At 35.4% G+C, this 14,311-nt stretch overlaps 2 protein-coding genes and 1 long non-coding RNA gene across 5 annotated transcripts; 2 read left to right on the top strand and 1 right to left on the bottom strand.

Moving 5' to 3' along the window:
* Positions 1–856: 856 nt before the first annotated feature.
* LOC149414379 (uncharacterized) lies at positions 857–3,335 on the bottom strand. 2 transcript variants are annotated; one of them, XM_089643831.1, is made up of 4 exons: positions 3,266–3,335; positions 2,928–3,041; positions 2,676–2,741; positions 857–1,173 (listed from the first exon to the last, which is right to left on the bottom strand). In XM_089643831.1, exons 1-4 carry the CDS (start codon positions 3,309–3,311, stop codon positions 962–964), a joined length of 438 nt encoding a protein of 145 aa, XP_089499957.1. In that variant the 5' UTR covers positions 3,312–3,335; the 3' UTR covers positions 857–961. The 2 variants fall into 2 exon arrangements, with proteins under 2 accessions (XP_089499957.1, XP_089499958.1); XM_089643832.1 differs by having other exon boundaries at positions 2,676–2,738.
* A 2,354-nt stretch (positions 3,336–5,689) lies between these two features.
* On the top strand, positions 5,690–6,709 carry LOC149414378 (uncharacterized). Its single transcript, XR_016304117.1, has 5 exons — positions 5,690–5,714; positions 5,970–6,083; positions 6,308–6,421; positions 6,646–6,660; positions 6,696–6,709. It is a non-coding gene; the product is annotated as an uncharacterized LOC149414378 (long non-coding RNA).
* On the top strand, positions 6,690–9,168 carry LOC149414377 (uncharacterized). 2 transcript variants are annotated; one of them, XM_089643830.1, is made up of 4 exons: positions 6,690–6,759; positions 6,984–7,097; positions 7,287–7,349; positions 8,852–9,168. In XM_089643830.1, exons 1-4 carry the CDS (start codon positions 6,714–6,716, stop codon positions 9,061–9,063), a joined length of 435 nt encoding a protein of 144 aa, XP_089499956.1. In that variant the 5' UTR covers positions 6,690–6,713; the 3' UTR covers positions 9,064–9,168. The 2 variants fall into 2 exon arrangements, with proteins under 2 accessions (XP_089499956.1, XP_089499955.1); XM_089643829.1 differs by having other exon boundaries at positions 7,284–7,349.
* Positions 9,169–14,311: the final 5,143 nt, after the last annotated feature.

Below are 14,311 nucleotides of genomic sequence, written 5' to 3'. Positions count from 1 at the left end.
TTCTAATGGAGCCCTTGCAACTTCTCCTGCTCTCCTCCTATTAAAAATTATAATATGAGCAATTGTTATTTTACATAGCTCCTCATAGGCGATATAAGACTTTTCACATTCAAATCGTTGAGCTATGTTCACTTCTAGTTTCATAACTTCCGTGCATATTTTTTTTATATCAGTAGTTAAAGGCATGACATCAGCTTTCAGCATTTTTTGAGTTTTCCTTGATTTTTCAGCGTTAGTAGAAATTTCGAATTTCCAAGCGTGACCAAATATTATTTTAAATTCAGACAACTTGTTTTTTATAACTTCTTTGGATGAAGTGGTCAGCACAGGATTCTGTATTGTTTTACGTATCAAAATATCAGCACAATCTTTTACAGCTGTACAAAGTCGTTGAGGCATGCTAGGAATTTTTACAGAACCTGTACTTTCATCGTAACCACTATTTATTTTGACAGCGTCCATAAAAACATTAAAATGTATAGGGTCAAATGCAATTTCAAATGAGGAAATTGCAGGATTTTTTTCTTTGATGACCATGAACAGTCTAGCGAGATCTCTCATCTTGGATGTAATGTGTGTTTTCAAATGATGTTCTTTATGATTGCTTAATAGTAGGGAACCATATGAACAAATTAATGGCTCAGACTTTGCAATTCTTGCAATAGGATCATTTTTGAACACAGGAAATATCTGAGATCTTAAAGATTCTGTGATCTCAGAATTGTCTGGGGATAATAAAATAGCGGATGATTTTAACACTCTGCAGCGTTTTAGTGGATTTCCTTCGGGTGAATTTTTTCTATTTGAACATTTTTTCAGGTGTCTATAGAGTAAAGTTGTTTTGAATGTGCCACAGCATTCTGCATAATCCTTAGCTGTCGCAGTCGTTCTTGGACGGCGATTCGGTAGTAATATTCCATCAACCCTATTTATTGCGTCCTGATTGTATAGATAATTGCCTCTATTTCTTATTTTCTTCTGCCTCTAAGGGATGTTGGCTTGTAATGTGGCGTACAAAGTTGGTTATCAGCTTGAAGCAGTATGGACAAAAGTTTTTACGGTCATAAACTCTTGGTTTTTTACTAGCTAAATCAGATGTACATTGTTTTGAAGTCGATGACACAAAGCAGTCCGTTTTCTTCTGCTTCCCTGGATGATCGCTGGTATATGAATCTAAAATTAAAAAATGCATTAACATTTTATAACATAATTAATAAATTAAATTTGTGTGGAAAATTATACAGAGTGTATCATCAGTTACCACACAAACTTAAACCAGCGATTCCTGAGCATATGTGGTGTGTCAGTCAGTATTGCCCTGGTGTAAGACCACCATTCAAAATTGAATGTTGATTGAAAATGGCTTTAGCCGTGTTTGGTGACCAGATCTGAATATTCAGGTACTTCCCAACCTTCCTCTGACCCACCTCCTTCCCCTCCCCACTACCTTCAGCCTTACAACATACCCCAATTGGGTGTGCCATAGTCTCACTGGCTCCAGACGGGAGCAGTTGAGTTTCTTGTGCGGTATTCACTGTAAAAAAAAAAAAAAAAACTCCACACAGGAGGCCCTGAGGAAAACGATTTCCCTTAAGGCCTATGTCGTCTAAGATGCTGTGTGGAGGGTCTTTTTGAGGAGAAGAGGGAGTTAACATTTGTCTTCAAGAGACCCATGTTGTAGGAAGGGGGAAACACAGAGGCCGGCAAATCGTTCCATAGCCCAGCTGTTGAGCACAAGAACGAGTCGAAGAAGCGACCAGTTCTCATGTGACTAATGTCAACCGTGTAGATATGTTGGGCACGCGTTTGGCGTGTTTCCCGACTATGCACCGGTGCCGAAGGGATCAATGATGCTAGTTCCTCGGAACATCTTCCATTGAAATACCGGTAAAACAAGGATAGCATTCCCACCCGACGCCTGTGCTCTAAAGATTGCAATTTGTCTGTTGAAATGGGAGAAATTATCAAACGGATCGCCCGTTTCTGCACAGAGTCGAGGGTATTTTTCAGATATTTTGGAGCTCCAGACCAGAGGTGGCTGCCAAATTCAACTATGGGGCGGACTTGCGATTTGTACAAGGCTAGCAGTTGTGTACTATTAAAGTATCTGCGGGCCTTGTACAGTACGCCCAGATATTGAGAGGCTAGCTTTACTCTGGCTTCGATGGAGCCCCCATATCTGAGCTGGTCACTTAGAGTTACACCGAGCATATCAATGGAGGGCCTGTTCGGAAGGTTGCTTCCGTTGAAGGAGACGAGATTTTCATTGCGATCCCTTTTAGACGTAATAATACATTTAATACATTTTTCTGTGCGTATGCAATTTGAATAATAATTTTATTATTATGAAACATTTTTTATTATTATATATTAATAAATTATGAATATAAGAAAATAAATTATGGGAAAATGAGAAGTTGTGGGAGGAGTTTGTCGATTAAAAATAGGTGGTGTCCGCCACCCTACCGATATTGTATAATGTGCTCTAGAGTACAAAAAGGTTGGGAACCCCTGCGCTACAGCATAGCGTTTACATTACCAAGTTGGAAATTTGAAACGAGCGTTTACCATGCGCTTATCACATATATGGTCAGGAATCATTGGTTAACGTTTGTCGGCTAACTGCTGATACACTCTGTATATTCTGTCAATATTAAGTAGGTACCTCTTCTTACCAGAATCAGACGAAATTCTCGAGGGTAACTTGAATAAGTCATCACTGCCGGACGTCACACTTGCTGCTAAAATAAAGCATAATAATGTAATATTCGAAATAAAACAATTCATAGTAGGTAATGTAATATTCCAAAACTAATCATCACTACCGTTAATTGCTAAAACATTTCACAATAATAAGTAACGTAATGTTGGTGTGAAATGAAAAAAAAAAGATTATTGTATATTATCAGTAATTATTATGTAGCTACCTGAATCTGAAGGGTTTGCAAATAGATCATTCAGTTTTTCCTCCATTTCATTAATAACGGCCCTCTTACGTTCAGTAATTGGCGAGCCTTCACTTGTACTGGATATATTTTTATCTACAAAATAACAAAACACATTAAAAATCATAAACATAATAAAACAATAAGCATAATTATTATACTCATGTGAAAATCAACAAGCATTATTATTAAAATAACAGTGCAAAGCGTTTTCATAGTGACCATAACCTAAAAATGCAACACATTATAACGTAATTTTACATAAAAACACTTTTATTGTGTCATTGATAGTAATAATTTATCACAATATATATATCTACCTGAATCTGAAGGGTTTGCAAATAGATCATTCAGTTTTTCCTCCATTTCATTAATAACGGCCCTCTTACGTTCAGAAATTGGCGAGTCCTCACTTGTACTGGATATATTTTTATCTACAAAATAACAAAACACATTAAAAATCATAAACATAATTAAACAATAAGCATAATTATTATACTCATGTGAAAATCAACAAGCATTATTATTAAAATAACAGTGCAAAGCGTTTTCATAGAGACCATAACCTAAAAATGCAACACATTATAACGTAATTTTACATAAAAACACTTTTATTGTGTCATTGATAGTAATAATTTATCACAATATATATATCTACCTGAATCTGAAGGGTTTGCAAATAGATCATTCAGTTTTTCCTCCATTTCATTAATAACGGCCCTCTTACGTTCAGAAATTGGCGAGTCTTCACTTGTACTGGATATATTTTTATCTACAAAATAACAAAACACATTAAAAATCATAAACATAATTAAACAATAAGCATAATTATTATACTCATGTGAAAATCAACAAGCATTATTATTAAAATAACAGTGCAAAGCGTTTTCATAGAGACCATAACCTAAAAATGCAACACATTATAACGTAATTTTACATAAAAACACTTTTATTGTGTCATTGATAGTAATAATTTATCACAATATATATATCTACCTGAATCTGAAGGGTTTGCAAATAGATCATTCAGTTTTTCCTCCATTTCATTAATAACGGCCCTCTTACGTTCGGTAATTGGCGTCATTGGCGAGCCTTCACTTGTACTGGATATATTTTTATCTACAAAATAACGTTGTAATAATGTAATGATATCTATATAGGGTTTTCTAAAAATTTCAGAAATATATTAGGTAATCATGTAATATGTTTTTTCGTGTTTACATACAGTTTTATTATTTTTTTAAAGTTATATGGATTATATCATCATATTAAATAAATCTAATAAGTTTTTCATATTTAAAAATGCTCTGTACCTAGGTAATTATTTTGACGCGTGACTATTTTTCAAAGCATAGTGTCTAGTTGCATTATAATAATAAAAAGATGTTTAATTGTTGTTTTGGTGTATTTTATAAAAAAAAATTGTGAACAAAAATAAACACTAATTTAAAAATAAATTACAATATACGGCCTACATAGTCCAGGGGTAAGACCCTTGACTCACAATCCGCAGGTGCCAAATTTTATTTTATTAATTTGTGTTACTTCACAATTAATTCATTTAAAATAATATATAGTATATTTGCGGCACGTTCCAGAGTGGAAGATACTATCAGTATCGCCCTGGTGTAAGACCACGATTCAGAATTGAAACGTTGCTTGAAAATGGCTTTAGCCGTGTTTAGTGACCAGATCCGAATAGCCAGGTACTTCCCCACCTCCCATAGTCACACTGGCTCCAGACGGGAACAGTTGGGACTCTTGTGCGGTATTCACTGTAAAAAAATAATAGTTAGGTATTAACTTACTTGCATTATACGTTGGTTTTCTGGTGGTTTGAACCAAAAAAGTACTCGCCAGGAAATAAAACACAAAATGGATTTAGACATATCTCGAGACTCGAGATCTACTAATGTAACAAAAATATTTTGAGCAGTTTTGTGTCGTCAGTGGCAATGTTGTTTATGTTTATTGGATTTTAAACACACGTACGCGTCTAATGAATACTATAAACTCTTTTCGATTAATAATCTCGTTTAACTGAACAATGAAATTAAATTATATTGCAAAAAAAAAAGGTGGTTTCCTCGAGTCTCGAACTTGCGTAGTGCATGACGAAATTCTATCGCTCTCAAACGGCACCACGGAACTTTCTTGGTCAGGCGACGTGAAATACCTTACCTAGGCTTATTTACTGAACTGTCTGCTTCAGCGGGAATTTCGGCCAAATTCAAACTATCATAATTGAAAAACGCAGATTATAACGTTATTACTAATAGTCCGCGTTAAATTTTACCGTTAGTCGCAGGTAGGAGGTCATACGTGACGTATTTATGAAATTTTTCCCTATAGATTTCATTTTTTCAAAAGATCTATCATATTTTAACTGTCCAGTACCAAGATGAACATTGAATTTTCAAAAAATTTCTCAATTCGTAATAATTTGCCAAAAATAGTGTTTTAAGTTAGAATTATAGTAAATTATGACTCTACCTTGATTTCTCATCGTTATATACACATTGTATTATACACATATTTTGGATTATAGCCACATTTAGTGGTTTTCTGATGGGTAACGGTTCCACAATTTGTGAATTGGTCAAAATAAAGTTGGCAACACTGTCTCGGTGATTTTGTCGAAACTTGAGCCAACTTGAGCCGTCATTCGCGTGTGCACGTGTGAATCCTTTCTTTACGCATTTTATAAAATGTCACGCTGGCAAAGGATTAATACAATTATTGCCATGTCAATGGATTCTTCAATTAACGGTAAGATTTTATCATATAACCTAAATTATTGTGTTGCATAATAAATTATTACAATGAATGACATAATAAAAGTGTTTTTTTAGGAAAAATTACGTTATAATGCGTTATGCGTTGCTTTTTTGGGTTATGGTCTCCATAAAAACGCTTTTCACTGTTATTTTAATAATAATACGTGTTGATTTTCATACAAGTATGATAATTATGCTGATTGTTTTATTATGTTTATGATTTTTAATGTGTTTTGTTATTTTGTAGATAAAAATATATCCAGTACAAGTGAAGACTCGCCAATTTCTGAACGTAAGAGGGCCGTTATTAATGAAATGGAGGAAAAACTGAATGATCTATTTGCAAACCCTTCAGATTCAGGTAGATATATATATTGTGATAAATTATTACTATCAATGACACAATAAAAGTGTTTTTATGTAAAATTACGTTATAATGTGTTGCATTTTTAGGTTATGGTCTCTATGAAAACGCTTTGCACTGTTATTTTAATAATAATGCTTGTTGATTTTCACATGAGTATAATAATTATGCTTATTGTTTAATTATGTTTATGATTTTTAATGTGTTTTGTTATTTTGTAGATAAAAATATATCCAGTACAAGTGAAGACTCGCCAATTTCTGAACGTAAGAGGGCCGTTATTAATGAAATGGAGGAAAAACTGAATGATCTATTTGCAAACCCTTCAGATTCAGGTAGATATATATATTGTGATAAATTATTACTATCAATGACACAATAAAAGTGTTTTTATGTAAAATTACGTTATAATGTGTTGCATTTTTAGGTTATGGTCTCTATGAAAACGCTTTGCACTGTTATTTTAATAATAATGCTTGTTGATTTTCACATGAGTATAATAATTATGCTTATTGTTTAATTATGTTTATGATTTTTAATGTGTTTTGTTATTTTGTAGATAAAAATATATCCAGTACAAGTGAGGACTCGCCAATTTCTGAACGTAAGAGGGCCGTTATTAATGAAATGGAGGAAAAACTGAATGATCTATTTGCAAACCCTTCAGATTCAGGTAGATATATATATTGTGATAAATTATTACTATCAATGACACAATAAAAGTGTTTTTATGTAAAATTACGTTATAATGTGTTGCATTTTTAGGTTATGGTCACTATGAAAACGCTTTGCACTGTTATTTTAATAATAATGCTTGTTGATTTTCACATGAGTATAATAATTATGCTTATTGTTTTATTATGTTTATGATTTTTAATGTGTTTTGTTATTTTGTAGATAAAAATATATCCAGTACAAGTGAAGGCTCGCCAATTACTGAACGTAAGAGGGCCGTTATTAATGAAATGGAGGAAAAACTGAATGATCTATTTGCAAACCCTTCAGATTCAGGTAGCTACATAATAATTACTGATAATATACAATAATCTTTTTTTTTTCATTTCACACCAACATTACGTTACTTATTATTGTGAAATGTTTTAGCAATTAACGGTAGTGATGATTAGTTTTGGAATATTACATTACCTACTATGAATTGTTTTATTTCGAATATTACATTATTATGCTTTATTTTAGCAGCAAGTGTGACGTCCGGCAGTGATGACTTATTCAAGTTACCCTCGAGAATTTCGTCTGATTCTGGTAAGAAGAGGTACCTACTTAATATTGACAGAATATACAGAGTGTATCAGCAGTTAGCCGACAAACGTTAACCAATGATTCCTGACCATATATGTGATAAGCGCATGGTAAACGCTCGTTTCAAATTTCCAACTTGGTAATGTAAACGCTATGCTGTAGCGCAGGGGTTCCCAACCTTTTTGTACTCTAGAGCACATTATACAATATCGGTAGGGTGGCGGACACCACCTATTTTTAATCGACAAACTCCTCCCACAACTTCTCATTTTCCCATAATTTATTTTCTTATATTCATAATTTATTAATATATAATAATAAAAAATGTTTCATAATAATAAAATTATTATTCAAATTGCATACGCACAGAAAAATGTATTAAATGTATTATTACGTCTAAAAGGGATCGCAATGAAAATCTCGTCTCCTTCAACGGAAGCAACCTTCCGAACAGGCCCTCCATTGATATGCTCGGTGTAACTCTAAGTGACCAGCTCAGATATGGGGGCTCCATCGAAGCCAGAGTAAAGCTAGCCTCTCAATATCTGGGCGTACTGTACAAGGCCCGCAGATACTTTAATAGTACACAACTGCTAGCCTTGTACAAATCGCAAGTCCGCCCCATAGTTGAATTTGGCAGCCACCTCTGGTCTGGAGCTCCAAAATATCTGAAAAATACCCTCGACTCTGTGCAGAAACGGGCGATCCGTTTGATAATTTCTCCCATTTCAACAGACAAATTGCAATCTTTAGAGCACAGGCGTCGGGTGGGAATGCTATCCTTGTTTTACCGGTATTTCAATGGAAGATGTTCCGAGGAACTAGCATCATTGATCCCTTCGGCACCGGTGCATAGTCGGGAAACACGCCAAACGCGTGCCCAACATATCTACACGGTTGACATTAGTCACATGAGAACTGGTCGCTTCTTCGACTCGTTCTTGTGCTCAACAGCTGGGCTATGGAACGATTTGCCGGCCTCTGTGTTTCCCCCTTCCTACAACATGGGTCTCTTGAAGACAAATGTTAACTCCCTCTTCTCCTCAAAAAGACCCTCCACACAGCATCTTAGACGACATAGGCCTTAAGGGAAATCGTTTTCCTCAGGGCCTCCTGTGTGGAGTTTTTTTTTTTTTTTTTACAGTGAATACCGCACAAGAAACTCAACTGCTCCCGTCTGGAGCCAGTGAGACTATGGCACACCCAATTGGGGTATGTTGTAAGGCTGAAGGTAGTGGGGAGGGGAAGGAGGTGGGTCAGAGGAAGGTTGGGAAGTACCTGAATATTCAGATCTGGTCACCAAACACGGCTAAAGCCATTTTCAATCAACATTCAATTTTGAATGGTGGTCTTACACCAGGGCAATACTGACTGACACACCACATATGCTCAGGAATCGCTGGTTTAAGTTTGTGTGGTAACTGATGATACACTCTGTATAATTTTCCACACAAATTTAATTTATTAATTATGTTATAAAATGTTAATGCATTTTTTAATTTTAGATTCATATACCAGCGATCATCCAGGGAAGCAGAAGAAAACGGACTGCTTTGTGTCATCGACTTCAAAACAATGTACATCTGATTTAGCTAGTAAAAAACCAAGAGTTTATGACCGTAAAAACTTTTGTCCATACTGCTTCAAGCTGATAACCAACTTTGTACGCCACATTACAAGCCAACATCCCTTAGAGGCAGAAGAAAATAAGAAATAGAGGCAATTATCTATACAATCAGGACGCAATAAATAGGGTTGATGGAATATTACTACCGAATCGCCGTCCAAGAACGACTGCGACAGCTAAGGATTATGCAGAATGCTGTGGCACATTCAAAACAACTTTACTCTATAGACACCTGAAAAAATGTTCAAATAGAAAAAATTCACCCGAAGGAAATCCACTAAAACGCTGCAGAGTGTTAAAATCATCCGCTATTTTATTATCCCCAGACAATTCTGAGATCACAGAATCTTTAAGATCTCAGATATTTCCTGTGTTCAAAAATGATCCTATTGCAAGAATTGCAAAGTCTGAGCCATTAATTTGTTCATATGGTTCCCTACTATTAAGCAATCATAAAGAACATCATTTGAAAACACACATTACATCCAAGATGAGAGATCTCGCTAGACTGTTCATGGTCATCAAAGAAAAAAATCCTGCAATTTCCTCATTTGAAATTGCATTTGACCCTATACATTTTAATGTTTTTATGGACGCTGTCAAAATAAATAGTGGTTACGATGAAAGTACAGGTTCTGTAAAAATTCCTAGCATGCCTCAACGACTTTGTACAGCTGTAAAAGATTGTGCTGATATTTTGATACGTAAAACAATACAGAATCCTGTGCTGACCACTTCATCCAAAGAAGTTATAAAAAACAAGTTGTCTGAATTTAAAATAATATTTGGTCACGCTTGGAAATTCGAAATTTCTACTAACGCTGAAAAATCAAGGAAAACTCAAAAAATGCTGAAAGCTGATGTCATGCCTTTAACTACTGATATAAAAAAAATATGCACGGAAGTTATGAAACTAGAAGTGAACATAGCTCAACGATTTGAATGTGAAAAGTCTTATATCGCCTATGAGGAGCTATGTAAAATAACAATTGCTCATATTATAATTTTTAATAGGAGGAGAGCAGGAGAAGTTGCAAGGGCTCCATTAGAAAATTATATAGCCAGCCAAAGTGAAAAACAAGACATTCCTAAAGAAATATTGGAAATCATGAGTTCTGAGGAGCAAAATGCTATACATACATTATATTGCTTCCATATCCCAGGAAAAAGGGGGAGAACAGTTCCAATACTTCTTCGAAATCAGATGAAAAAAAATGTAGACACTATATTTGCATACAGAAATTTAGTTGGAATTCCAAATGAAAACAAATATTTATTCCCAAAACTGGGAGGTGAACCTTATTTTTGTGGCACGCAAATTTTAAGGGAACTAAGACACAAGTTTTCCTTTGTGAATTCAGATCATATAACTTCAACTGGACTGCGACACCATGTTGCAACTATGAGCAAGTAGCTGGAAAGAATAATGCTTATGTAAACGCTTTGTCTCATTTCTTAGGGCATACACCAGGTACACATAAAGGGAATTACATGATACCACAACTGGCTCTTGAGAAAGGTAAAGTTGGATTGAATTTACTGCAATTAGCTGAGGGAAAAATATCTTCCCGATCACAGTCAGATAATGGAGTAAACATTACAGCAACTTTACAAAATGAAATAGATTCCGTCCTTCAACCTGAAGAATCACATAAAGAAAATGTGGATCATGTTACGTTGGATAATAGTTTAGAAAATGACCAAGAGCCTTTACTAAGTAATTTACTTGATGGGAATATTGCAAAAAAAAAGGAAAATATTGTTAGAAGGAGATGGCTTAATCAAGAAAAAGATGAACTTTATAAAAACTTTGCAAATTATTTCATCGAAGGAAGAGATCCAGGAGCTGCAAAAATAAACGAAATAAAAAAACAAACAGGAATATTGTCAATGAGGTCATGGAAGCAAATTAATACATTTATTAATAATCACCGTGTCAAGAAATTGCCCTTACCTAAGGATTTGCAGAAAAAAAGAGAATTCTACCTACAGGATGCTTAACTTGAATTCAAATGAATTGCATTGGTTAAGAGGCCGCTATGACGGCTTCAACGATTGAACGATCCAAAGTTATCGACTCCGATTCAACTACAGCTGATATAAAGCGTCAAGCAATCGTAAAGTAGCTGTTGGCTTGTTCCATCATTTGATCATTGGCAGTCGTTATAGCAGTTCCATATATTTTATCTTTTATAATCTGGCATACAGAGTACCGGGCCAATAAGGCCCCTTTCTCTTTCATCATGATATTGGTAGTGAAGGGTTAAGGGAATACAAAGTTATTAGGTTATAATTATTTTTTTATTGTATTATGCTATAAATATATATATATAAAATGATTACACACTTTTATTACTATGTATAGCAAAATTTTTTGTTCTTAAAAATTCAAAATAAAGAGTTTTTTTTTTAAAATGAGCGTTTTTATTTTATCTGAACCCTTGAAATGTTGAAAGGTACGTTTGAGACCCGTATTGTAGGAGGGAGGACACACAGAGGCAGGCAAAAATGAGTCGTAGAAATGACCCGTTCTTATGTGAACAATGTCAACCGTCTACAAATGTTGGGTACACGTTTGACGTGTTACCCGACATGCACCGGTGCCAAAGGGATCAATGACGCTAGTTCCTCGGAGCATCTTCCATTGAAATACCAGTAGAACAAGGACAGCTTTCGCACCAGACGCCTGTGCTCTAATACACACACACACCGACGGGCATATGGGTCTATCCCTTCTACTGCGGTGCAAGGTGATGAGTCGAGAGAGCCAGGCTGAAGAGGTCAAAAGGTCTCCCTCAACCACCCTCTCCCAGATGCGACACCTGGACAAACCATTTGGGGCGGCCTATTGTAGAGACGTTGGTTGTACAATGTATACTATCGAAAATAATAAAATTAGAATATGTGTATGTGACATACAACTGGAGACAATGCTTACACGCGTAAAAATAATTATAGAGTAAGTTAAGATAAGTAGGTATAACATGAAAATATAATACATTATTAAAATGACATTTAACACACATTCGAATAAAACTGTATGTAAACATGAAATTAATAAACATATTAAAAATTATAATTTGCAAACCAACCTACAACTTAAAGAAACGCACGAATCAATGAACAAAGTAAATTATGTATAACACTAATATGTATTTCAATACATAATTTTATTTATGATAATAATAAAATAAACCTTAACACAAAAAAAAAACAACCGTAAACACCAAATAAATAACAATATTAATTAGCAAATCATACTCCAATTTTAAAAAATGCGCCAATAATCAAAAACGGCGGCTAGAAATAATAAATGGTGAATGATCATATCCGAGTAGGAAGGTATAATCGTCCTGTCAACCAACCTACATATGTGACTGTATTGGTGTGTAGTGTATAACATTAAACTTGGCAACGTAGCGTGAAGCGGTAAGTGCATTCTTAAAATAGATGAACGAATGCACGTTATTTAAAGATAATTTTTTATAATATATAAACATTACTTTTGATTACATATTATAGCTGACTATATTTTAAACAAAATTTAAAAGACAGCATGTTGGTACTTCATCTACGTAAGTATATATTACATGCGAAAGATTGAGGTACTAAAGTGGGTTCTTCTAAGATGAGCTACAAAATGTGGTATGACATAAATATATATATATATATATTTAAATATATATATATATATTTATATATATATATATATTGTTATGAAAATAGTTCATTTAAACATAACAATTGTAATCAGGTTCTGATTATCACTTCAATTATTGTCTATGGGTTTTTTTGACAACCACATTTGAGCGCAATATAGGACGATAGGAATTATTCTTGCGGCTTTTGGCACTTACCCACAGGGACCAGTTGGGCTCGGACTCTGTGGGAATGTGAAAGTGCCAAGTTGATTACGATTGTGAATTTTAAAAGTCGAGCGGAGCAAATGCTCGAATAATTTGATCCAGGCATCCGATCCTGAAACACGGATTATTGCGATCATGGGCAATATCGCGAGTAAATACGATTAATGCGCGATTTAAATCTGAACCCGGGACAGTGAAACGCGGTCAATGGACACCGGGGTGCGAGATTCCGTTTCAAGAGTAATCCTCAAAAAGGGCGGCAATCCTCGCTCGCTTCGCGCGTAATACCAGACAGGAGCAGGCAGTAATTGACAATTTATCGGTTGCGTATCATATTTGAGAGCGGAATCGCCTATCTCCCGCCTTACCACACACGCCTTGAGGTCTTCGCGAATACTCGGACGGATGGTAACCGGAGGCCATCGCAGAGGAACTAATAGTCCCTGGGCTGGGACTGAACGAGAGATGGAGCTGGCGGGCTGGTCGCCCGCGCTGAAGCAGTCGCGGACCCTTGAAGGAAGGCGTCTCCATCCATCCACAGTATAGCTAGATAGATAGGGTTACAATATACGGTCTGTGATGGGGGGTAAGTTTATATAATATCTTTTCTGTAAAAAAACCTTATAAATTGTAATGATCCGCCCTTTCTACTTCAAACTTTTCCTTCTCTTCTTTCTACGATAATTTTTCCTTAAAGTCCCATAGGTAGCTTTTCCATAAGGCTTTGCATATGTGTTCGCAGGGATGGAAAATTCCTCCCCTGCCGTCTCTACAAGCCTTTGCTCCTCTCTTTATTACACACCCCTTCAAGTGTGTACATCCTAGTTGGTCCACGTGACGTACGACCTTGAACGTACTCATTTCACGTGACGGTTCAGTATAAAAAGGCTTCACCGAACGTTGTGTTGGTTTTTTGTTTCTCGGTTTAGAAACCTAGTTATCTATGTATGTGTGGTATCCCTTGGTTCTTTTGAGATAGAGTGGGTTGAATCCATTATCGCTGTGTTTTAAAGCCATTTCATAAATCTTATTTTTCTGAAGTCGCCTGCTCTTCAAACTAGCTACGTGATTCTACCTGTCATAGGGTAATGTGAGTATAATAAAGTGTTAGATTTTATATATGTGATATACATACGATAAATTTATGGTGTTAGTTGTCGGCGCCATCCATGTATATATTTTAGGAGGGGAAGGAGAGGAAAGGAAATGAATTTTTTTCAAGCTAAGATTGACTCCTCCTCTTACCAAACAAAACTGATGGATGATAATTTGAGCAAGGCGATCGATATCTGCGTGTCTGGATATCACAACCGGCCGGGTCTCCCCTTGTTCCAAATCGGCAACCGTCACGCCAGAATAAAGAAAACCAGGTCTCATCACCAATTTCAGAATTGCCCCAATCTCATACACCTCCAGGATAACCTACTTTACTGAGTGTAGAAGGGGAAAGCCATGACATCCCTTGCCACGAA

The sequence above is a fragment of the Hesperophylax consimilis genome, chromosome 20, assembly GCF_061612785.1.
Source record: "Hesperophylax consimilis isolate HC1 chromosome 20, BYU_Hcon_1.0, whole genome shotgun sequence".
In the NCBI taxonomy this organism is placed as follows: Eukaryota; Metazoa; Arthropoda; class Insecta; order Trichoptera; family Limnephilidae; genus Hesperophylax; species Hesperophylax consimilis.
This window is presented reverse-complemented; position numbering and strand designations above follow the sequence as displayed.